The 23,626-nt window shown below is 34.3% G+C and overlaps 3 protein-coding genes across 5 annotated transcripts; 2 read left to right on the plus strand and 1 right to left on the minus strand.

Moving 5' to 3' along the window:
- Positions 1 to 3,453, plus strand: LOC131602513 (F-box/kelch-repeat protein At3g06240-like). 2 transcript variants are annotated; one of them, XM_058874646.1, is made up of 3 exons: positions 1 to 172; positions 273 to 1,683; positions 2,173 to 3,453. In XM_058874646.1, the coding sequence occupies exon 2, from the start codon at positions 320 to 322 to the stop codon at positions 1,649 to 1,651; it is 1,332 nt and encodes a 443-aa protein (XP_058730629.1). In that variant the 5' UTR covers positions 1 to 172; positions 273 to 319; the 3' UTR covers positions 1,652 to 1,683; positions 2,173 to 3,453. The 2 variants fall into 2 exon arrangements, with proteins under 2 accessions (XP_058730629.1, XP_058730628.1); XM_058874645.1 differs by having other exon boundaries at positions 1 to 1,683.
- A 4,089-nt stretch (positions 3,454 to 7,542) lies between these two features.
- LOC131602514 (O-fucosyltransferase 23-like) lies at positions 7,543 to 10,729 on the plus strand. Of its 2 annotated transcripts, XM_058874649.1 has the most exons (2): positions 7,543 to 7,919; positions 8,064 to 10,729. In XM_058874649.1, exon 2 carries the CDS (start codon positions 8,067 to 8,069, stop codon positions 9,285 to 9,287), a length of 1,221 nt encoding a protein of 406 aa, XP_058730632.1. In that variant the 5' UTR covers positions 7,543 to 7,919; positions 8,064 to 8,066; the 3' UTR covers positions 9,288 to 10,729. The 2 variants fall into 2 exon arrangements, with proteins under 2 accessions (XP_058730632.1, XP_058730631.1); XM_058874648.1 differs by lacking the exon at positions 7,543 to 7,919 and having other exon boundaries at positions 7,926 to 10,728.
- A 6,671-nt stretch (positions 10,730 to 17,400) lies between these two features.
- On the minus strand, positions 17,401 to 21,041 carry LOC131607376 (uncharacterized). The gene is made up of 4 exons (XM_058879388.1): positions 20,614 to 21,041; positions 20,326 to 20,514; positions 20,040 to 20,122; positions 17,401 to 19,608 (listed from the first exon to the last, which is right to left on the minus strand). Exons 1-4 carry the CDS (start codon positions 20,842 to 20,844, stop codon positions 19,578 to 19,580), a joined length of 534 nt encoding a protein of 177 aa, XP_058735371.1. The 5' UTR covers positions 20,845 to 21,041; the 3' UTR covers positions 17,401 to 19,577.
- Positions 21,042 to 23,626: the final 2,585 nt, after the last annotated feature.

Genomic DNA, 23,626 nt, shown 5'->3' on the forward strand with positions numbered 1-23,626 from the left:
AAGTTGGTTTTCGGCGCACCCAATCCTAACCTAAAGAAAATCATCACCGGCAGAAGAAGATATGATGGATTCCGCCACCGTGTCCCACGATGATCAGAAGGTTAGCAGAAGATATATTCCAATATCATTCTACATGGATTCCGCCGTCAACCACCCTGGTCCGAGTCGTAAGGTCAGCAAAAACTCTATCCCACTATCGTTCTACACAACCACCCACGTCTACCACCCTGCTCCTGATCCGACCTCTGAATCAAAGATTGATGTATTTGTAGTAAACGAAGAAAACGATACCAGAAAGAAGAATCCACTATCGTTCTACATGGATCCCACCGTCTCCCACCCTGGTCCGTTGCTTATAAACTATATACAACCATACAGTTCATCTGAATCTAATTCATCTGAATCAAAGATCATCTTTGGTAGCTTTGGTTCCGAATCCTCTGAATCAAAGTCTGTGGCAAAGGTCAGCAAAAACTATATTCCACTATCCACCGCTATTCCCGATGAATTTGCTTTCTCTATTCTTTCAAAACTCTCTATTAAGTCATTGAAGCGCTTTGGATGCGTGTGCAAATCATGGTCCGCTTTATTTGAAAATACTGATTTCATGACAATGTACAGAGAACATTTCATATCTCGTCATGGTTCTGACGATGATTATCATACATTTATTCTCACAAGTGATAAGCTTGATCATGGTCTTGTCCACTCTGAATTTCATTTGGTCGAAAATAGACTCGAACTAAATTTGCCATCTCCACTTCAACGGTCTGGCGAATATACTTGTATTCTCGGCTCCACAAGTGTTAACGGCTTTTTTTGTCTCGGCCAACATTATCTAGCTATGAAGACGCCCCAATATGTATTATGGAATCCCCTTACCGACGAATTCATGGGCATTCCTTCTAGCCCCACTGAACTTACACCAAAACACCCTAGTTTCGACACCCTCAGTCTCGAACCTATTTTTCACGGGTTTGGTTATGACCAACTTAGACATGACTTTAAGGTCGTTCAGTATGTATCATTTGTTTCCGCTCGCTCTTCTCGGCTTACAACAAGTTTTTTTGAGATATATAGTTTAAAAAGTAATTCTTGGAGAATGATCGACATGGACAATGATCTGTCTCATTGGGGTTATTTTTATTCTAGGGCATTTTCTGGTCACGAAGTTTATCTGGATGGAGCGTGTCATTGGTTGGTTTCGGAATGTATCAACCATCGAAGGGCTATGACCGTCTTGTCATTTGACTTGAGTCGTGAGGTGTTCTTTACAACACCCGTCGGGGAACAACCTTATGCTCCATACGCTGATCTTCTATGCTTGACAGTGTTAAATGGATCTATTGCTTTACTATCCAATCATCACGACGATGTTGTTTTTCACATATCTATTCTGGGTGAACTCGGTGTGAGTGAATCATGGATCAAACTATATACTTATGGCCCCTCACCTTCCATCCAATGGCCACCACTTGGATTTGGGAAGATGGGACATCTTTTCATTAGAAAAAAAGATCATGAAATCGCCTATGTTGATTTGAGCACCCAAATTATTCAGGAGGTTGGTATTACTAGTGGAAAGACAAATTATAATATTGGCGGTCTTTACAAGGAAAGCCTTCTTTCGTCGGAGGATCAATGTAACTAGGTTTTCTTCTTCTTGTAGTTTTCACTTGAAAGGTATATAAGCCTATGGTGATATGATCTTGTTTGGGATTTGCAAACTGATTGTGTTTTTTTTAATGAATGTGCTCCTACTTTACAATTATATATATAATATTTTGCTCTTTTGATTTTTTTTACACGATCCAACTTAGTTATCTTGGTGTGTACAGGTTTCATGGCTTAATCTAAATTATGAGTTCCATCATTTTATTCTACATGATAGGATTTGTTTCCGTATGTATTTTTGTAGTATCAGTTATCAACTACTTAAGAGCTTTGTCAAATGACATCGTATGGAGATGACACTATTGGTGCATTGGTTTTTATGGCGATGACATTGTATGCTTGAGATATGTATGTATGTAGTGTACATGTTGAACTGATGTGTCTTGATAGCTTTCAATTTGTTGTGTACATGAACATGCCTTTGGCTAATAGTGACTGTTGGATCTGTTTTTATACTGCTGCAGCATATTGATGATGTATTGTTTGTGATGAGTGCAGGTCTGGTAACATGATGATGATGATGATGATGGATTGTATTTTGGTGACTGCCTTTTGATGAATCTTGAATGGCAGTCTGGTTTTGTGAATGTGTGTACTGCAATGCATGGATTGGGGGGCAATATTAGGCGTTGTATGAGATATGAGGCCAATGTTACTGATTCGTTTGCAACAGATTCTGTTTGTAAGAAAGGAACTCTAAGGGAGGAATGCGTGTTGTTTGCAATAGCTCATGCAAATCAATTTGATTCACTGCTAACTTTTCTTGACGAGCTGTCCGACTTTTCTCAGTTGAAGACACTAGAAATAAATCTGTAATGCTGTCTGCTAAATCATCTAGCATACCTGACAAAAGTATATTCAAGCTCCAGGATTGAGAAGCTATTTGGTGATGTGGGTTATCACTTGTCTTTATTGAATTCATACAAAGATTATGACACCTACAATACAATAAATGCTTGTTGCGCCTTTCATGCTGGAAGGGTCTCTATGAGTGCCTAAATGACGTTTATGTGGCCACTTCGAACCATATATCACATGTTGAGAGATGCATGGAGGTTCTATTTTCCTTATTACCAGTAGTTATGAATCCCTATGGTAGTGTAATGTCAGGGGACACAAGTTCTGCAGAGGAATGGCAACGTGTTCCCTGGAACCGTTGTAGACACAGATGTGGTACATCCTTTTGAATTTGATTTTTACCTTTGTAGCCACAATGGAAGCCTAGGTACAAGCAAACCAACACACTACCATGTGTTGTGGGATGAGAACAAGTTTAGTTCTGATGATTTGCAGAAACTGATATATAATCTATGCTTTACCTTTGCAAGGTGCACAAAACCTGTATCTTTAGTCCCTCCAGTATACTATGCCGACCTTGCTGCATATAGAGGAAGACTATACTATGAAACAAGGAAGTCAGCAAAGAGTAATGATGAGCTGTTTTCCAAATTGCATCCTAATACGGAAAACATGATGTTCTTTGTCTGAAAACCTCTTTTTTTGTTGTGGTTCAAGTGATTAAGTAGTTTGTGACTAAATCTAATGGATTGTAGTACTTTGTTTCTAATATTTAGTCTTTTGTTATCAGTCAGATTTTTCTCATATAGAACCTATTAGTTAATTCTATTGAAGATGTTATAAATGTTGTACACTTTTTGAGTATAAGTACTCCTGCTCATTAGAAAAAGGAAACTGCATACACATACACATGTACCTTCCTGCCAATGCAAATATTAGTTATTGCTAATGCTAAACAATGTTATTTATATATTATTTTAAGATTATAAATAGATGAATATTCTGATATAAAGGTGTTGGTTGGTTCCCAATTTTCACATTAAATTACTTTTGAGATTTGTTTTAGACATTTTATTGCACAAGGATTAACTACCTTTGAAGTTTACTACCTTTATGCTTTTCTATCTATCTCTCTCTAACCATTTTTCTCTCACAATAAAAATATAGTATTATTTTAATTATTCATTTGTCTTAGAAATACATCAAAGATACAAAGGCATCATTAGCTAAAGTTATAGCTAAAGTTAGCAAATCTTCTCCCCTATTCTAGGCTGCTAATGACACGTTGAAACTGAACCAGACACTTTGCCCCACCAAGCTCCCCGAGTCCCTCTCGACTTTCACTATCTCGCTAGCTTTTGGGCGTTGTGTAAGCAAGATTTCAAATAAAAAAAAGGGACATTAGTTAATGAATAATCAACATGTGGCTTCTAATAATTTAATTTAAATATAAAAATTTAATATTCACCAAATTTATTAATTAATCCAAAGTCAAACTAACGGGGGATTTGGCATATGCCCCTAAACGCTTTTCACTAATCTAATCATTTAAACAAGTTTTAATTAAATATTAAATATATGGTAATCATTATACTCCGTGTTGAGTTAACATAGAAAAATCAAAATCTTCATTGAAGTACAAGATGAAGATGAAGATAAAAGAATTTTAGAGAGAGAAAGAGAGAGAAATTGTAATTAATTTTCTATCTTAAAATGTAAATTGAATTGTGTTGCAAATGCAACTATCAATAGGTTTATATACTAACACCCAAATATAAATGTTAGTTAAATTAAATTCAAATCCAAACTAAACTCTAATACAAATGAAACTAAAGTTATCTTAAATTTGGATTACTTTTTCAACATCATCCCATTAATCCATATTAAGGTTTAAAAATCAATAACATCAATTGTATCCCTCAAATTGATGAAGTGTTCAGTTTTGATCGTCTTGATTAACACATCTGCAAGTTGCTTCTGAGTGCTACAGTGAACAACTTCTATCATTCCATTTTCATTCCATTTTGAATTTGATTGCGCAGGAAATGAAACTTTGTATCAATATGCTTGCTTATACCATGCAGCACTGAGTTATTGGCAAGATTTATTGCTGACTTGTTATTAATCGGCAATTTGGCAAATTTGCTCACCTTGAACTTCAGTTTCTACAGCAAATTCATCAGCCAAATAACTTGACAAGGTGATAAAGCACCAACTATGTACTTAGCTTCACAAGTTGACAGTCCAACCAATGGTTGCTTCTTGGTGTTAGAACATAGTTTGATTTTAATCATATTTTAGTGTTTTGATGATAACAAACAAATAAATTTTGTATAAAGCAAACATGGTACTCTAATTATATATCTCTGATTTTAGAAGATGTACCAGTACCAGCACAATCAGAACTTGACAAAAATACAAAGCTGGATAAACGCAAGAGTACTCAAGTCTCAAGGCAACTTCTGATACTGCATCAAACCGCTGCAAACAAATCTAACAGAAGATGAAATACAAGGCTGAACAGAAGATCACGAAGACTGATTCAAAATAATGTCATTAAAGACATAATCATTAGTAAAATGGCTGCAACACTCCAAAAGCGCAATTCCCAAGGTTGATTGAAGAAGCTATCCACATGCAAATCCTTGGAGAAAACAAAAGCTAAGATAACACACAAACCATTTAATGTTGCGTACAAGAGTTGAAGTTAACGGGCAAAAATCTTGAAGCTATATCTATATTCATGATCGCTTAAATCAACATATAACAATCACACACGAAAATATCATTACTCTGAAAAATCATCAAGTGTGAAGAAAACTCTCTGAAGCAAAAACTCTCATATTCATATTCCGAGCTCATAACTTTGTACTTAATCTTAGTGAAATATCACAATTGTGATTACAACTTTTTAGAAGCAACCCTATACACTGTCAACAGAAGTTACGTAGTAACTGAGTCCTTTACAGACCGGTTGGGTCAGAAGTCTCAAGAAATCTAGGACTAGTTGAGTCTTAGAAGTCAGTTAGTCACAAACAGTTGGTTTGTGCAGGATTGTTAGTCACCAGCAGTTTAGCTCGTGCACTGTATTGTGAGTCACGACAGTGGGTCGTGCAAGTGTAATCTTGACAAAAATACAAAGCTGGATAAACGCAAGAGTACTCAAGTCTCAAGGCAACTTCTGATACTGCATCAAAACATTGAAATATGATTAGAACCAAACTATGTTCTAACAATCTCCCCCTTTTTGATTATGACAAAAAGGGGAGATATTAAAGAAAACATTAATTAAAACCTTTTAGAAATTTTGAAAAATTAGAAAGAGAGTATTTGAACAAAACATATCTAATTCTATATCAAGTACTCTGATCATTGAACTCATAAAGTAAAATTACTATTCTGAACGATCTGAACATTATCTGGACAGGTCTTAGGAATCAAAGATAAATCTTTTTTAACTTGTGTACCAGAAATCTCTGTTGTTAAAAGAATGCATGAATATCTAAAATAGAAAAAATATATCTTTAGAAGTTCTGTGAAGATGCGTGTATGCATAGCCACATCCAACAATCTTCTGAAGAAACAATCCAAGGAGAAAATTATTCAGGAAAGTTACCTATTATATTTCTCTTTAAATATTTATTTCAAGGGGAGATTACACATCTCAGGGGAAGACTGTTTCTCTCATATACAAATTTTTTAAACAGAATGATGTTTTGTCATCATAAAAAAGGGAGAGATTGTTAGAACATAGTTTGGTTTTAATCATATTTTAGTGTTTTGATGATAACAAACAAATAAATTTTGTATAAAGCTGGATAAACGCAAGAGTACTCAAGTCTCAAGGCAACTTCTGATAATACATCAAACCGCTGCAAACAAATCTAACAGAAGCTGAAATACAAGGCTGAACAGAATATCACGAAGACTGATTCAAAATAATGTCGTTAAAGACGTAATCATTAGTAAAACGGCTGCAACATTCCAAAAGCACAATTCCCAAGGTTGATTGAAGAAGCTATCCACATGCAAATCCTTGGAGAAAACAAAAGCTAAGATAACACGCAAACCATTTTATGTTGCGTACAAGAGTTGAAGTTAACGGACAAAAATCTTGAAGATATATATATATATATATATATATATATATATATATATATATATATATATATATATATATATATATATATATATATATATATATATATATATATTCATGATCGCTTGAATCAACATAGAACAATCACACACGAAAACATCATTACTCTGAAAAATCATCAAGTGTGAAGAAAACTCTCTGAAGCAAAAACTCTCATATTCATATTCCGAGCTCATAACTTTGTACTTAATCTTAGTGAAATATCACAATTGTGATTACAACTTTTTAGAAGCAACCCTATACACTGTCAACAGAAGTTACGTAGTAACTGAGTCCTTTACAGACCGGTTGGGTCAGAAGTCTCAAGAAATCTAGGACTAGTTGAGTCTTAGAAGTCAGTTAGTCACAAACAGTTGGTTTGTGTAGGATTGTTAGTCACCAGCAGGATTCTTTACAACTTTTTTTTTAATTAAACTATACTTTTGATACAACAACCAAACACCTTTTTCTAAAAATTTACGCACAAATATGTCTTAGGATTTATTGGTCAAACTTGTAAGTAACATTTGAAAAGACTAGCGATTGTTTACTAAAAACACGGATAATGAGTTATACTATTATGTTGGATTCAAACTATGAGTTATACGAGTGTTAATGGGGTCTATAGACTTTCACCTCAGAATTATTCGTAGCGCGTTTAATATTATATGTATTATTTTTAAAATATTATTTTATTTTATATTTATGTTAATGAAAAATACATAAATAATTAATAAATATCATTTTTCCTTATATTTATTATATTTTTATTTTTTTATACTTTACTATATTTTTATTTTCTATTTTGTATAATGTTTATTGTATTCTTTTACAACCCTTACTATATTTTTATTTTCCATTTTGTATAATATTCAATGTATTCTTTTAATATAAAAACCCTATTAGGAATTTGTATTTGAGAATGAGTTGTACTACTTACCTAGGGGAGGATGTTTCTGTTTTCCAATTGGGTCACCAAATCTCTGTACTCTGTACTCTCACTCTGATCTAAACACAACAAACCCTTCTCACTTCTGACACATTTCTTCCTTCAATCCCCTTTTGTCTTCTTCCTCTTCAATCTTTTTTTTCTCTCTTTCTCTCTCTTTTTTTATTCCCCTCTGTCTCAAATTTTCTCCTTTTGTCTAAACACAACACTTTTGCTTTTACAGTACAGAAATCCACCTACCTCTCATCAGATACGTTCATATATCGAAATTTATCGGAATTTTCTTCACTTTTTGCGACTTGGGTTTCAAGCTACGTCTCTCTTTTACAATCAAAATTTTACCTTTATGTGATCTTCTCTGTAAGTAATTTAGTTTGACTTTTTGTTTTTGTTTATGGATCGTTTCTGATGAAAATTGAATATTCCACCTTCTCAGATTGTTGGATTTTGATTAACTTTATGCAATTCTGATATTGTATTATGGAATTTCTGATTAATTGCAAGCTTATGAAGTTAATGGGTGGTGGCAATCTGAATTCCCTAGTTTGCAAGATTGTGTTTTTGTTTATTGCTGTGTTGATCCTAAGATCCTTATTGTTTCCTTCCAACAATGTTGTTTATATGACCAATAAGAATGTTGGTTTTGTTGTTGAACAAGAAAAGTTTTTGGAGGTTCCACAGATTGTGTGGGGGTTAAACAACCAAAAGATTGCATTTGCAAGGGCTTGTCTCACAGCTAGAATGTTGAACAGAACTCTCTTGATGCCTAGTCTTAGTGCTTCCTTGTTTTACAAGGAAGTTGATCTTTTGAAACCAATTTCATTTGACAAGGTGTTCCAATTTGACAAGTTTAATGATCTATGCAGCGGTTTTGTCCGATTGGGGCGTTACTCGGATCTCACGAACGCAACGAAGGTGATCGAAATCCAGAAAGGAAGTGGTAGAAAGTGGACTATAGAGAGGGATTTGGATCACTTGAGAGAGGTTAAAAATGGTTCATTTGATGAGTATGAGGTGGTTAAGATTGTTGGAAAAAACCCTTTTTTGTGGCATGATCATTGGCCGGTTAAGGATTACGCTAAGGTTTTCGAGTGCTTAGTTTTGGTCGATGAGATTTCTCAAGAAGCCGATAGAGTTGTGTCTATGATTAGGGAAGTTGGAAACAATGATCGATATGTTGCGGTTCACATGAGGGTAGAAATTGATTGGATGATTCATTGCAAGAAATTGGAGCAAAGATTGAACACAAATCAAATATGTAGTAGCAAAAACGAGATAATCGAACGAGTCGGGAACATTGAAGGTCTTAATAAGAGTCCTCCAATTGTTCTTTATCTTGCAGTGGCTGATAAACTTCTTCAAAACTCTTCAATACTTGAAGGTTGGAAAGATGGTTTTTTACCTTATGAGAAGAAGAAACTTGGTGTTGATAAAATCTATGGGAAATATTCTTATTTAGTTCAGTCTGCAATTGATTATGAAGTGTGTTTGAGAGCTAATGTGTTTGTTGGAAACAGTTTTTCTACTTTTTCAAGCCTTATAGTTCTTGAAAGAACACAAAAGATGATGAAATTAGGTGTGAGTTCCATGTGTGGAAGTGATGTAAAATGGCCTTCTTTTGCATATAATATACAAGGAGAATTGAATGGCCCTATGAGATGGGTTACAAATATGTCTGATTCAAGTCTCCAAGCTATAAGCTATGGCACTAATCACATTTCGTGTTAATATTTATGCAGCACCGATATTTCACATCGAAGGTATTATACTCAGTGTCCGACATATTGTTACAATATCTACACATACACATGTAACTACATTCAAATATTATCTTATTTTTTGAATTATTAACCGTGTCGATATGTCTGGTGTATGATTGAGAGATAAAATATAAATTTATTAAGATAACAAGTTGTTGTTTCTTTTTCACATTCTTAGTGTGATTGGTAGTTGGATTATTATGGTTCTAATGTAAAGATACTTGCCCATTTAAGGCAAAGGAAGAATATTCCTTGTTGAGTTATGTATGTTTGCACTTTACTTGTGCTTTCCTTCTCTGTCAGTTTGTTATTTCCATGATGAGGATAAACAGATAAGAGAGTTAAAGGACACAACAGAAACACTTGTCTTTAACATGTGTTTTTGGTTACTTTGTCCCACCACCAAGGTGAACAGTCACATATGTGTCTCTTGATAATGGGCTTTATTGTGAGGACAGGGACTGCACTGCTGTTGTTTGTTTGTAGGTCCAGAATAATTGTAAGTTTTTATTCATTAATGTTGGTGGAGTCTAGGTGAAATTTAATACTAGTTTATTTTACAGATACAAAAATAACATTTTAAATAATGTTAGCCCCTCTAAAATATTTATGAAATGCATGGCACTGGAGTCACATTTTTGGATGATAAAACATAAATGTGTTAAGATAAGAAGTTGCTGTTTTTTTCACATTCTTCATGTGTTTTTTGGTAGTTGGATTATTATGGTTCTAATGTAAAGATACTCACCAATTAAAGGCAAAGGAAGAATATTCCTTGTTAAATTATTTGTGACTGCACTTTATTTCTCTTTGTTATTTTCTTGATGAGGATAAGATAGGGTGTACAAACATATAAGAGAGTTAAGAGACAACAAAAACACTTGTCTTTAACATGTGTTTTGGGTAACTTTGTCCCACCACCAAGATGAATAATGGTTTCCTAATTGAAGGAGTTTGTTTTACTTTTTTCTTACGATGTGTCACAGAATGTGTGGGATGGGACATACGAGTCTCTTGAAAAACGGTGCAGATAATTGGGGCTTTATGGCATTTATTTCTTTTGATAAAGTTGTCATGGGTTCGGATTTAATGTTAATGGAGTATTAGAGTATAGTATATACAAAAATATTACTCCGGTTTTTGGAATAAAAGTCTCATTATTTGCCTCAATTGAATATTTCACATAAATATGAAAGAAAAATAATAATAACTTTATTAAATTTTCTTGATTAATTATTGGTGATTCAAATTAACATTAATGTTAAGCGAGAAAAGAATAAATTCTGAGTATTTATTATATGGTATAATTAGAAGATTAAATATAAAATTGTACTGATAATATAATATGATAAGTATTTTGGAACAATTTTTTTCTTTTAAATGTGACAATTATTTTGAGACAGAGGGAATTAATAGTTTTTGACATTGTTGGCGAGAAAATAGTTTGTGATGGATATATCTTAACTTTAGGCTTGGACAATTGTGGTGAATATAAGTTAAAGTATGAGTTTTTCAACATGCTCATTTGGATTTTTCAAATTATGATACACTGTAGAAATTTGTTTATGACTTTTTACATAGAATAATTCAAAACAATATTTTACTAGGGAGGTGTCCAATTTTATAGTTAGGAAATCACTTTGGTGAATTGGGTTATGTTGTCTAAGAAAAATCACTTTGGCGATCCAGACCTATAAATTATTCATTTCTAGTATACATGTCTTACTCCATCCCTTGTGATTTTTGACGTAGCATTATCTTCTATCTATTTGGTGAAGTAATCTACACCTAAGAGTAGGGATTTCAATTACCTTGGAGCTAGAGGAAATGAACATAAAATGTCCATGCTCCACGTGTTGATTGGCTACAAAGAGGTTACTCAATGGAGGACCCCAATAGTGACATGACACAAGTTTAAGAATCGTTGACACTTGTTGTACTTGTTAAAAAATTCGTAATTATATCTTAATATAGTCAACTAATAATGCCCAACCCTTAGTAACTTGTTTCCCAATGTTATTCCTCTAATGTGGCTTTCACAAACACCTTCATAAACCTCCTTAAACACCAGGACAGTCTCGCTCTCGTCCAAACATTTAAACATTAATATGGCTCTCCCTATCTTGTATAACTTACCTACAATCAAGGTGTATTTTGTAGATTTTTTTTACCTTTCTTGCTTCTTCTTAATCAGAGAAGGGGAATTGCTCGTTTGTGAGGTATTGGACTATGTGGGTCATCCAACCCTTGGTGTCTGTTGTATCTATGACATTTAATGTGGTGGGTTCGGTTGTGGGGGCGATAAACGTGTCTTATGTTAATGTTTTGTTGCATCATGGTTCCTTCGTGCTGGTGAATTTTGATAGGAGATCAACTCTCGAATTTTGTTATTTGGATGTGTAAGTTACTTCAAAGAAGTTGGAATGGTTAGCTAGGCACCGCAACTTCTGAAAATATTTTACTAACTAGGCTTCTTTAGTCTAGTATTTAGCGACGACTTGAGTTGTAATCACTTGAGAGTCACTTCTTGCTCAGAGTCTAGACGTGTCGACCTCCCTTGCAAGTATCATCCCCTTTATAAAGGCCTCATATTCTATTTGGTTGTTACTCGTCTTGAATTAAAAACACAACGATTTTTCAATCAATCTCTCTTGGGCCTTCTTGTACTATCCCGGCCCATATTACTTTTATCACATGCCACATCTACTAATATAATCCACATGTGAGGGATGTCTTCGCCAATGTGCAAAATAAATACTATAAGGAAGATTGATATAAGTTGAGATTTAATAATCCCCCGTGGGACTAAGTTTATGTCATATTTAGATAGCTCTACTAACCAAGATATCATTCATCTCTTCATTTACTCATGTATGAGTTTTTAGGAACTTCACAAATTGGATTGTTAGCCTTTGGAAATATGTCATTAATTTCTTGGCCGTCATGTCTACCACTAAGGCTAACCTCTTTATCTTTTGAGGTTACAAACTCCTAAAAGAACTTAGAATTGCTTCAGATGGAAGAAAGTGAAAGCATAACTGATTTCTTCACTAGGGTTATGAAAATGCTGAATCAAATCAAGATATATGGAGAAATATTGACATTAAGATCAGTTGTTGAAAAGATCTTGAGGTCATTGGATCCAAAATTGATCATGTGGTAATAGCCATAGAAGAATCGAAATATTTTTCAAGCAAGCATGACAAAAGAAGAGCTTCAAGGGACGCTTAAATCTCATGAACAAAGGATGACTGAAAGATCTGCAAGCAAGGAAAAAAGTGATGTAGCTCTACAGGTGCAATCAAAAAAAGAAAATAAAGATAAAGGAAGATGGAATAACAACAAAGGAAGATAAGGTTATAATTATTCAAATGGTATAGGTAGCCTACAAGAAAGAAATTCGTCGAATCAGAGAAGACCCTCAAACATGAACAACCATAGAGGTGATGTTGTAGGTAGAGGAAGAGGTGGTGGAAAAAACCGACAAGAGTCACATTCAGTGTTACAATTGTCAGAAGTATGGTCACTATTCTAGTGATTATCCTTAAAACAAAACAAGTAATCAAGAAAATGATGCAAGGCTTGCAAAATATGAATAAGAAGAAGAGACGTTGTTGATGGTCACAACGAGAGATGAATAAATATTCAAGGACCAATGATATTTGGGCTAAGGATGCTCATCAGACATGACTGGAAGGAAAGATTGGTTTTTCAAAATGAGCCCCTCAATAAAGAAGAAGGTGAAATTCGCAAATGACAATACCATAGCTGCTTAATGTATTGATGATGTTCTGATTATGAGGAAAGATGGCAAAAGGTTAGTAATTTCCAATTTATTGTACATGCCAGACATGAAAAGTAATTTGCTCAGCATAGGGCAACTAATCGAGAAGAATTACAAAGTATTAATCGAAGATAAGGTGATGAGAGTTCTCGACTCAGGTGGTAGATTAATCTTGAAGGCACCTATGTCTCAAAATAAAACCTTAAAGATTGAACTTAATGTGATGAATCACAAGTGTCCGACAACCGCAACTAGCAGGAATGAATGGATATGGAACTTTGGACTTTGTCATATTAACTTCAATGACATTAGAGATCTGAAGATAAGAAACATGGTTTCAAGTTTATCAAAAATCAACATTCCAATTGAAGTGTATGAAGAATGTGTTCGCACAAAGCAACACAAGAATAACTTCAATAAAGATGCATGAAGCAAGTCAAAGGAAATTCTTGAAGTCATATATTTAGATGTAATGAACCAGCTAGTGAAGCTGACAAAGAAGTTCGACAAGAAGACTTCTGAGGTCAAGCAGGCACAAACATACCTCAAAGAACAAGAAACATGCCTCCAATGTTACAAGAATGTGTGATTACATCAGATTATGTGGTCGATGATGAAGGTGAGCTGATACACTGTGCTTTCTATGCAGATACTAAGTCATTCAGTGTAACTGAAGAAATGAAGGATTCAAAGTGGATACATGCGATGAATGAAGAACTAAAGTCCATCGAAGTGAACAACACCTGGTCACTAGTCAAATTGCCACAAAGAAATAAAGCAATAGATGTGAAGTGGATTTACAAAGTGATTTTGAATCCAAAAGGAGAAGTAATCAGATAAAAGACAAGACTTACAGCAAAAGGTTTCTTCAAAAAGAAGGAATCGACTTTGACGAAGTTTTTGTACCGGCTGCTAGGATTGAAACAATCAGGTTGGTTGTTGGTCTAGCAAGCATAAATAAATGGTACATGTGTCAATTGGATTTGAAATGTGCATTTTTGAATGGCCCATTAGATAAAGAAGTTTATGTTACATAACCAGTTAGGTTTGTGAAGCAAGGCCAAGAAGGACAGGTATATAGGCTACAAAAAGCCTTGTATGGATTCAAACAAGCTCCAAGAGCTTGGAATAAGAAGTAGATAGTTCCTAAGAGAGAAGAAATTTGTGAACTGAGCAACTGAGTATGGAGTATATGTTATAAGATGCAGGAGTGAACTGCTTATACTATGTATCTATGTCGATGACCTGTTGATAATAGGTAGCTGCAAAAGGGATATCGAAGACTTCAAAGGTGATTTGAGCAAGGAGTTTGAAATGTATGAACTGGGCAATATTTCATATTTCCTTGGAATAGAATTCTACAAGATTAATAGAGGACTGATGATGCATCAAAGAAGATATGGAAGTGAGATACTCAAAATATTTGAAATGGAAGACTGCAATGCAACATGACACCTGCTGAACCAAGACTACAACTGTCGAAAGACTCATATGAAGATGATATTGATCCAACACAATACATAAGACTCATTGGATCATTAAGATACCTATGTCACACAAGGCCTAATCTAGCATACATTGTAGGTACGGTGAGTAGATTCATGCAGAAGCCAAATAAATCACACCTTGCAGCAACAAAAAAAGATACTAAGGTATCTCAAAGGAACTTTCGATTATGGAATTTTGTTTCCTGCAGCAGATGAAAACTAATGGATTACACTGACTCGAGTTGGTGTGGTGATGTTGATGATAGAAAATCCATAACTGATTATGTGTTTATGTTAGGTGGTGAACCAGTTACTCAGAGCTCGGGAAAAGAACTAATAGTAGAGTTGTCATCATGTGAGGCTGAGTATATAGTTGCCTCTCTGTGTGCATGTTAAGCAACATGGATGGTGAATTTGGTTGAAGAAATTACAGGGAAGAATCATGGAGCAATACCTTAAAGATTGACAACATGTATGCTATCAATCTAGCGAAGAACCTGAGAGCATATTGAAGAAGCGAACAAATCGAGATGAGGTTCCATTTTCTTCGAGAGCGAGTAGAAAATGGGAAGCTGAACTTAGAACACTATGTAACTAAGATTTAGATTGCAGACATCATGATGAAGGCTGTGCAAATCAAACTGTTTATGAGATTAGGAACTATGATGAATGTAGATAGTTTAGACACAATGAATTAAGTAATTATTGAGTATGTAATTCTTTGTGTCGAAGATGTATTCGACAGAGTCTATATTAAATGTTTTCAACAGAGAGTTGAATACAACAAGTAGTTGTCAAAGTATGTAGTTGTCGAAGGTGTGTACTTCAACAAAATTTGACTTAGTAGTTGTTTTGTGTATTGGCTGAGTTAGTTAGTTAGAGTTTGCTTGTTATAAGGTGGTACCCCATTATTGTAAAATGAGAGCAAAAACAGTTAAGCTTGAATTGAGGTTCAATACTATTATCTTCTCCCGAAACCCTAATTTTTCATCTTTCTCTCTTTCTCCTTTTTCTTTTTCTCTCTTTCTCCTTTTTCTTTTTCTCTCTTAATTTATCTTCTCTCATAATATTTGCATAGTTGAAACATCTTGTAATCAAGGAGTGATTGAATTACTCGAGTGAAAAATGAAAAATAAGTGGCGTAATCAATCACAAATATTGATTCTCATTCAATCAAGATTGATTCGAATTATCTCCAAATTTGGGTACCACCAAGGTAGATAAAATCGCGATCCAAATCGTAGGATCGTACGATTCTACGTTCTTTCTTAGCTCTGTCGTGCCGGAGTAAGGCCAGAATCGCTTTTTGGTGGGAATGGTAAAGATCGACGATTTTGGGCGTGGAATCGCTGGAAACGGCGCTTCTGGAGTTTCTGCAAAAATCCCATGAATTCGGGTCAGCGGGTCGGACCCGTGACCCGGCTAAAAAAAAAACCCTAAAAAATTCCAATTTTTTTCTGTTCTCTCTCTTTTTCATAACCTACTTTTGTATCGGTAATGAGTACATTTCAGGCTATTAAAATAATAATAACTCCTATTGTTTCTCCCACACGCTTAAAATTACACACTTTCCCAAATATAACATATCATTATTATTATTTAATTTCCTTCTTATTCACTCCATTACTTTATATTTCTCACACGTTAGTGTCTTTAAATACAGATTCCTATTCCCTAATTTACTCATCTCTCATTACTCTTAATAACTCCATTAATTTTCTTTTTATATCAATTCTCATTTCTCTCTTATTATTTCTCTCATAACTACATCAATTAATTTCCTTCCTTAAGTTTTATTTAGAAGTTTTTAATAGATATTTGCTACTGTTTTTAATGTAATGTTGTTTTGAATTGTCATATGAAATTTCATTATTATCCTGTTTTGAATGTTGTTTTATATTATGTAGTGTTTTGTTGTTTTGAATTTTAGATTTTTAAAATTTTTTAATACTTGCTACTGTTTTGAATTTTAGATATATATATGAATTTTTAAATTTGATAGGATTTTACTATCCGTGTTACGATCCTCTGATTTACGATCTTATTCCACCAACCCGATCTTGTATAGGATCTCGAGTCTGACTACCTTGGGTACCACGCTGTTTCATATACTTCTGATGATGGGACACCTCACTCGCTTGATGAATCAACTAGGAAAAGAACAATATGAGTATGTGACACTTTTCCCGAGTACTAGTCGAAATAAACATGGATGAGGCGCAGCGTGAGAGAGAAGAAATTGCAATTTTTGTGGACTTCGAATACGAAAATCTTCCTTTCACCTACACTCACTGCACATGCTTGGGACACTCACTAGACTAATGTTGTAAATTCAGGGGCATAATAATGATAATACTAGATCCAATGACAATAACACAACTATATGTTCCTAAAAAGCCTACCACTACTACTATATAGTCATAGATGAGCATATTGCTAGAGAGCAATATTATCATTGGGGATAACGAGTAGAGGTGGAAAAAGAGAATAATCTGAGCCTAACAGCTACTAATGAAACCAATGATCACAGGAATTACACAAACTTGGAAGATCGTGTATCAGATTATTAGGAGAGCTTACTGTCAACCAGTAAAATGAGAGCTTACTGTCAACCAGAAAAATGAGAGCTCATTCACCTTGGCAAACAAGAAAAAATTTAGAGGGCACCCAAAGCAACAGATTCTTAAGATGGACATTCTCACACGCTCAACGGTGAGTAAACATAATCCTTCCCAATGAAAATTATGTATTGGAAACCTTGATACAAGATTGGTCATAACAAAATCTTTGTTTGTCCCACAAGCTTGTCATTCTAATTATAGTTGAACCAATGATTTCTTTTGCACACTTTCTTACAACTGGCTTGAGACCTTTGAATCTCAAAGAATTTTTCCTTCGTCAGACAGAATCATGACTGTAATCTTTGGGGCTTCTGCAGAATTAACCTGGAACCTGATGTTCTGTACCTATCAGAACACCACATCACCTTCTCTCTTTTTATTGAGTGAAAGAAATGTTACATGGCTGCAGTTTATGCTAATACGTCTCATGTGAAAAAAAAATTGAAACTTTGGTTAGAATTGAGCACTATCCAATACAGGAACCCTGGCCCTTGGTGCATTATTAGAGATTTAAATGCAGTTTTGGGAGCTCGTGAAATTTTTTGGCCAATGCCTACCAAATAAAACCACATTTGATGAATTTATCAGTTGAAACAATTCTAATGAACTCATTCATTTAAACACCACAGGTAGATTTTACACTTGGATCAATGGCAAGAAGGAGTCTGCTTATGGGGCTATCAAGTTGGACAGAGGCATATATAACCATACATCATCTCTCTCAAGAGTATGTGAAGAATTCATATCAACACATCATCTCTCTCAAGTGTAAAATCATAGGTGAAGTAGTGAACCATGCCAGAGAACTTAGCCAATCTCCTTGGATTCACTATTTGATCAACTCCTTTTGGTTATCTAGGAGTTCCAATTTTCAAAGTGAAGTCTAGTTCTCCACATGGAAATTCCATTCCCTTTCGAGTTGTGTCCAACTTGATCGATCTGTTACATGGCATGCTTCTCTAAAAAAATCTATGAATGGTTTGCAACTTTGCTGAACAAAATGGATAAATGTTAGGAAATTTTGTTTGGAAAAGAAACATAAACACTAAAAATTAGTTACTGTCTCTTGGGACAAAGATTGCACACCGTTACAGCTGGTGGAATCGGTCTTAGAAAAATCAAGGATATCAACTAAGCAAGTTTCCTCAAACTTGGAGGGAACGTGATCGCTTCCGGAAAAAAAAAAGAGCACAACCAATTAGGCACTACATTTGTTTATCTATTTGGTATAGATTGAAACATACTCTGGACAAAATTCAAGCAAATATCATTCTGGCATGATAATTGTCTAGGCTATAAAATCAAATATCAACTCTAGAACCTACCTGATCAACTGACATATTTGAAAGATAACACTCAATGATTTAATTCATGACTACAATTAAAATCTGCATGACTTATTCAACACTTTGGCTCCTGACATTACCTCAAACATTCTGGTCATAATTTTTTAATTTGGAGCATCTCCAACATGGCATCATCACTTTCAAATATGCATATGAAATCCAAAACTCTGAGCATACAAAAGTCAGCTAGACCAGAATCATTTGGCAACAATACACCCTTCCTTCTAAATCTCTCATTACATGGAGACTCATTCATAATGCTATTACCATTGACAACAATCTTAGGAAGAGAGGCCCCATCACGATCTTATGTTGCACCTATGCAACCACAGTTTTTAAACTCCTGCCATCTTTTGTTGCAATGCAGTTACACCATGAAATACTGGCATTGGTTAAAGTCCATTCTTGGCTTGAATCTCAATAATGCAAAAAATTAAATTAGATTTAATAATGCCAAAGCTGATCTCGATAGGGACTTAAGTGCTGATTTCGAGGGGATTTAAGTGCTATCAAGAACTTGATCCAATATGAAACTATTATTCTAAAAGGCCATATGTAGTATTCTATGAAAGAATTCATCATTCTTAAATACTTTGACATCAAGAGTCAACCACCTCCTACTCCATCTATCAAACAAATCAATTGAAATGCGCCTCTTCTCATTGGGTTAAATGAAAATACACATAGTACCTCTAGAGGCAACCCCAATCTTGCTATTTGTGGCGGAATTCTCCGAGACTACTCAAGAACCTTCCTTGGTGCATTTCAGCTAACTTAGGCCTAGCACATGATTGGTTCATCACTTATGTAGGCAACTCAACACCTGGACGGTGAGGTTCCGATAAAATATTGCTTTCTAAATATCTAATTATAAATTGTTATGGCTATTTCATACAGATTAAAAATATATAATTAATTTTGCATGGACAAAAGGAGTATAGAGGAATAACAAACAGTTTTGGCCTTCGTGATCCGGTCAGAATTGAGCCACTGTTTCATACAGCACTTTCTAGTCAATGGTCATATTAACTGCATCTTTGATATTCGTGACCTGAGATATTGAAACTATGAGGCCTTTGTACAACAGAGAAGACTGAGGTTGAATACACTTATAACAAACAAGAACTATAACCATCGAGAAAGCACTAGAAATACATGAAAGGTTTGCAGTATCCATTGCTTCTTGGTGTAATCAGGAATTAGTTAATGAAAAGTTTATTCTATTATTTCGATAAGTGTACACCACTAATTGTCTGTTATTGTCTTAAACGAGCATAAAAAGAACATAACTACATAAAGATATACCACTTTGCATTTGGCTACCCGTTTGCCAAATAGTTCATGCAATTTGCAGATTGAAAATGAAGGTAATTGAGGTAGTTAATATGATTACACACAATCTCATAACAGAAATCACCACTGCATATAATAAATTAACCAATGGGGTAATACAAAGGTTAAGCTTATGACATGTTACATTACTTAGTATTTCTGCGTTTACTGTACTCTTCAGCTCTTGCAACACCATCCATAAAAACATCAATTGTCCAATCCTTTAAGTCCTCCTGTAGACAGAAAATGAAAAAACTTCAGCCACTAAATGAAAGTATTCCTTGTGATTAAATTTCATAGCAAAACTCTTGTGATCTGACCAAGTCTCACTCGCGACCTCGCGTGTTTCAACAACTATGAAACACCGACACAAAGATTGTATACGATAATACCACACTAAAAATAAAAATAAAAACAGTGAGAGAAAGATTGATACCAGACGCAATGGTTCTCCGGTTCTGATTCTAGAATTAGGCCGGGAAAACTTGGATTCAAACGGAGTTCTGGGCGGGAGTTCCCGAATCTTCTCCCACTCCTCACGGCTGAGCATTCTCACAGTGCCTTGACCTTCTGGAGAATTCTTTATCTTGCGTTCCAACAACTCTTGAGATCTAGATTCATCATACTGCCAAACCATTACGACCCATTAGTGACTAGTTTCAGCTAGTAATATGATCGAACAGGTGATGTGCATAAAATGAAGTTGAGAGAATGTAACCCATACCATCATAAGGAGTTTGGCGAATATTGCAATGCCAACGGCAACAACAATCATGGGCATGGAGGCGGTATCGAGGTAGGATAAGGACTCGGGGACCGGAACGATGAACTGGTCCTTGGTTTTGGAAGTCCTCATCTTCCTTTTCTTCTCCAATTCCAATGCCTTTCTTTTCAGTGAATCGGTTGGGACATCGACACGCAGCGTGTGTAGCAATCGTTGTCTTATTCCGTTCATTGATCAACCGATTTGCAGAAACTGTTGTTTTGTTCCCAAAATCATGTTCATCTTAGAATTACAGCGGAGGACGAATATATATGTTGCGTAAGTCTGTGTAAAAGGACAATATCACCCTTTGTCTTCTTGATTTTAACTTTAAAGTGATGAAATAAACGAGTAAAGCACCTAATAAGTCATTAAAATTGTAATCTCTCCGTTTCGTTTAAATAAACGAGTAAAGAATCGATTTTCCTGTAGAATTGTGTTTTGATCAAACAAAATCTGATGTACGGAATAGTAGCACTAATCAAGAATTTTCAAGACTTTTTTATTCTCTTTCAATTTAATTGCTTTGAAATTGTTTTCTTATATCATGAACTGTATCAACAGCTGTATCAATAGCTGTATCAATAGCTTGTAGCTGGAGAAGCAAGTTTTTTTTAAAAATTTCTTTTCCCCTTTTTTAAACCTGGTTTTGATTTTGAAGTACTGGTTTTTCAGATTTGTTTTTGTTGTTATAGATCTGATATTTCACAAATATGATTGTCTCATGAAGAAGAATTTTCATAATCGAGAGTGCTGCTCAATTTCTAGGGTTTTAAAATTGTTGAAAATTTAAGTCTAGAAGTTTACATTGTATGTTAGATTTGAAATTTCACAACTATAATTCTTATTTTCGTTTGAGAAGTATGAAGTTTCTTATTGATGTTTATTGTGTTAATAAATTATTGTTTTGGCTATTTTCTTGATCATATTTTGGTTTGAGAAGTATGAAGTTTCTTATTGATATTTCTTTTTGATGGAACTTACACTTTTTCATATCTGGTTTGATTGCTGATACACTCCTAATATTTTGCAGGGTAATCTTTACTAAAAACTGGAGATAGGTAATGGTTCTTTTTCTGTCACAGGGATAGGAAATATCCTAACAGTGCAAGGTCTAATCGAGCAACAAGGCATGACTGCTGGAAAGCTACAGGAAATAATCCTATAGAGCAGGACACCACTCCACATCAGATGACTCTACCAAGTATCGTCCTGCCAATGAGATTGATTTGTGGCTATCGGCACGTGATCCTGTGGCGAGATTTAGAAAATGGATAGAAAGGAATGGCTGGTGGATTGGCTGGTGAGTTTCTTATTTTCACAAGGTCTTAGATTCTTTGTTCTAAGACATCATTATAAAATGCTCTTTCATTGTCTTGTGTCTCAACATTTTCTATTTGATGAAATTTACAGCTTTGAAATGGAGATAACTTACGGAGGAACATGCTCGTGAGAGTTTTGAAAATCTTCTATTTAGTGTCTCTCAGATGAAATTGGATCAAGTCGAAGCGTTATTGAAGAAGCTTAAATCCTGGCATAGGTAAGTGTTTGTCATCATTAGAATAGTTGAAATGAAGTCCTTCATGTCTGACAAGTTCTACTTGAAACTACTATGCAGGTAGCAAAAGTTACAGGGCAGGATGTTGTTTGTACCACTCTTCATTCTTATTCATATATATCTTCATTCTTGTCCTTCTTATATAACAATATATCCTCTTCACTACTAAAAACATACTTCATTGTCTAAATATTACAGAGCATGATATTTATTGACTAATTATTATAATAATGTTTTTGCAGATACATACCTTATAGATATAAACAAGACATAGATGGTAACAGAAGCAACGAGTTGGAAGTACTAATGGTTAGTTCACAGAAAACTCAAAGATTAATGTTTCCAAAAGGTGGATGGGAACTTGATGAATCTTTAGAAGAAGCAACTTGCAGGGAATCCCTTGAAGAAGCAGGTGTTTTAGGATTACTTGAGCTATACTAATTAATTGGATATTTATTTGTTAATTATGAAAATATTTGATTTAGTTTATAATAAAACTGAGATAGAATTTTCTTTTTATATGACAGTGTGAATTGGGACAATGGAATTTTATTAGCAAAAGATATGGAATATACTATGAAGGGTACATGTTCCCTTTGTTTGCGAAGGAGCACTTTAAATACATAGCACTTTTTATTGATTGAAATGGCTATTAAAAAAGTAGTTATGTGATGTAAATTCTCATGCAGGAATTGTGTTGCAGTTTGTTCAAAGCTTAGGCCATGGATTCTTTTGTTGACGTGATTAAGATTGTAAAGTTTGTTATGCATGAAATATCAATGCAACATGTTTAATATTATGAGGGTGCATGATTCTGTTAAAGTCTTAAATTATAATTGTTTTAATATTTGTTGAAATGAGTAATATTTCTCGATATTTCTTGTGCCTTACAAGCAGAGCATAATAAAAATCTCCTTGCCAATCAGTTCAAAAATTTCTTACTGACCCATTTCTAACTAATCAAACAAAAATCACATCACTTCTTCATCCCATTCTCATACGGGACATTTTCAACAACTCAACTAAACTTACAATTCTAAAAAATAGTATTAATATAACATGACATTAATGGAATGATAGATACATATCCAACAAAAGATAAAGTATCAATATAAATCGATTAAACAATACTTACAAGTGCAATTCAGATTGGTTTATATGCATCATGTACGATACCTATATTAAACTAATAGATGATGGTTTACACTATTCTATCTATTTAGGCAAAATTTTCCGTTTGATTCATATAAACTTGGTAGAAACAAACACCCGAAAATTTTAAATGCTGTCTAAGAAAATAATGAGAATGATACACTCCATATCAATTCTACTGATATTTTTTCATCCTAAAAATATACGCTTACAATTCTTTTCATTACATTAATTTTTTTATTTGAACTTGATAACAATAAGGGT

Source organism: Vicia villosa, linkage group LG5 (genome assembly GCF_029867415.1).
Source record: "Vicia villosa cultivar HV-30 ecotype Madison, WI linkage group LG5, Vvil1.0, whole genome shotgun sequence".
Taxonomy (NCBI): Eukaryota; Viridiplantae; Streptophyta; class Magnoliopsida; order Fabales; family Fabaceae; genus Vicia; species Vicia villosa.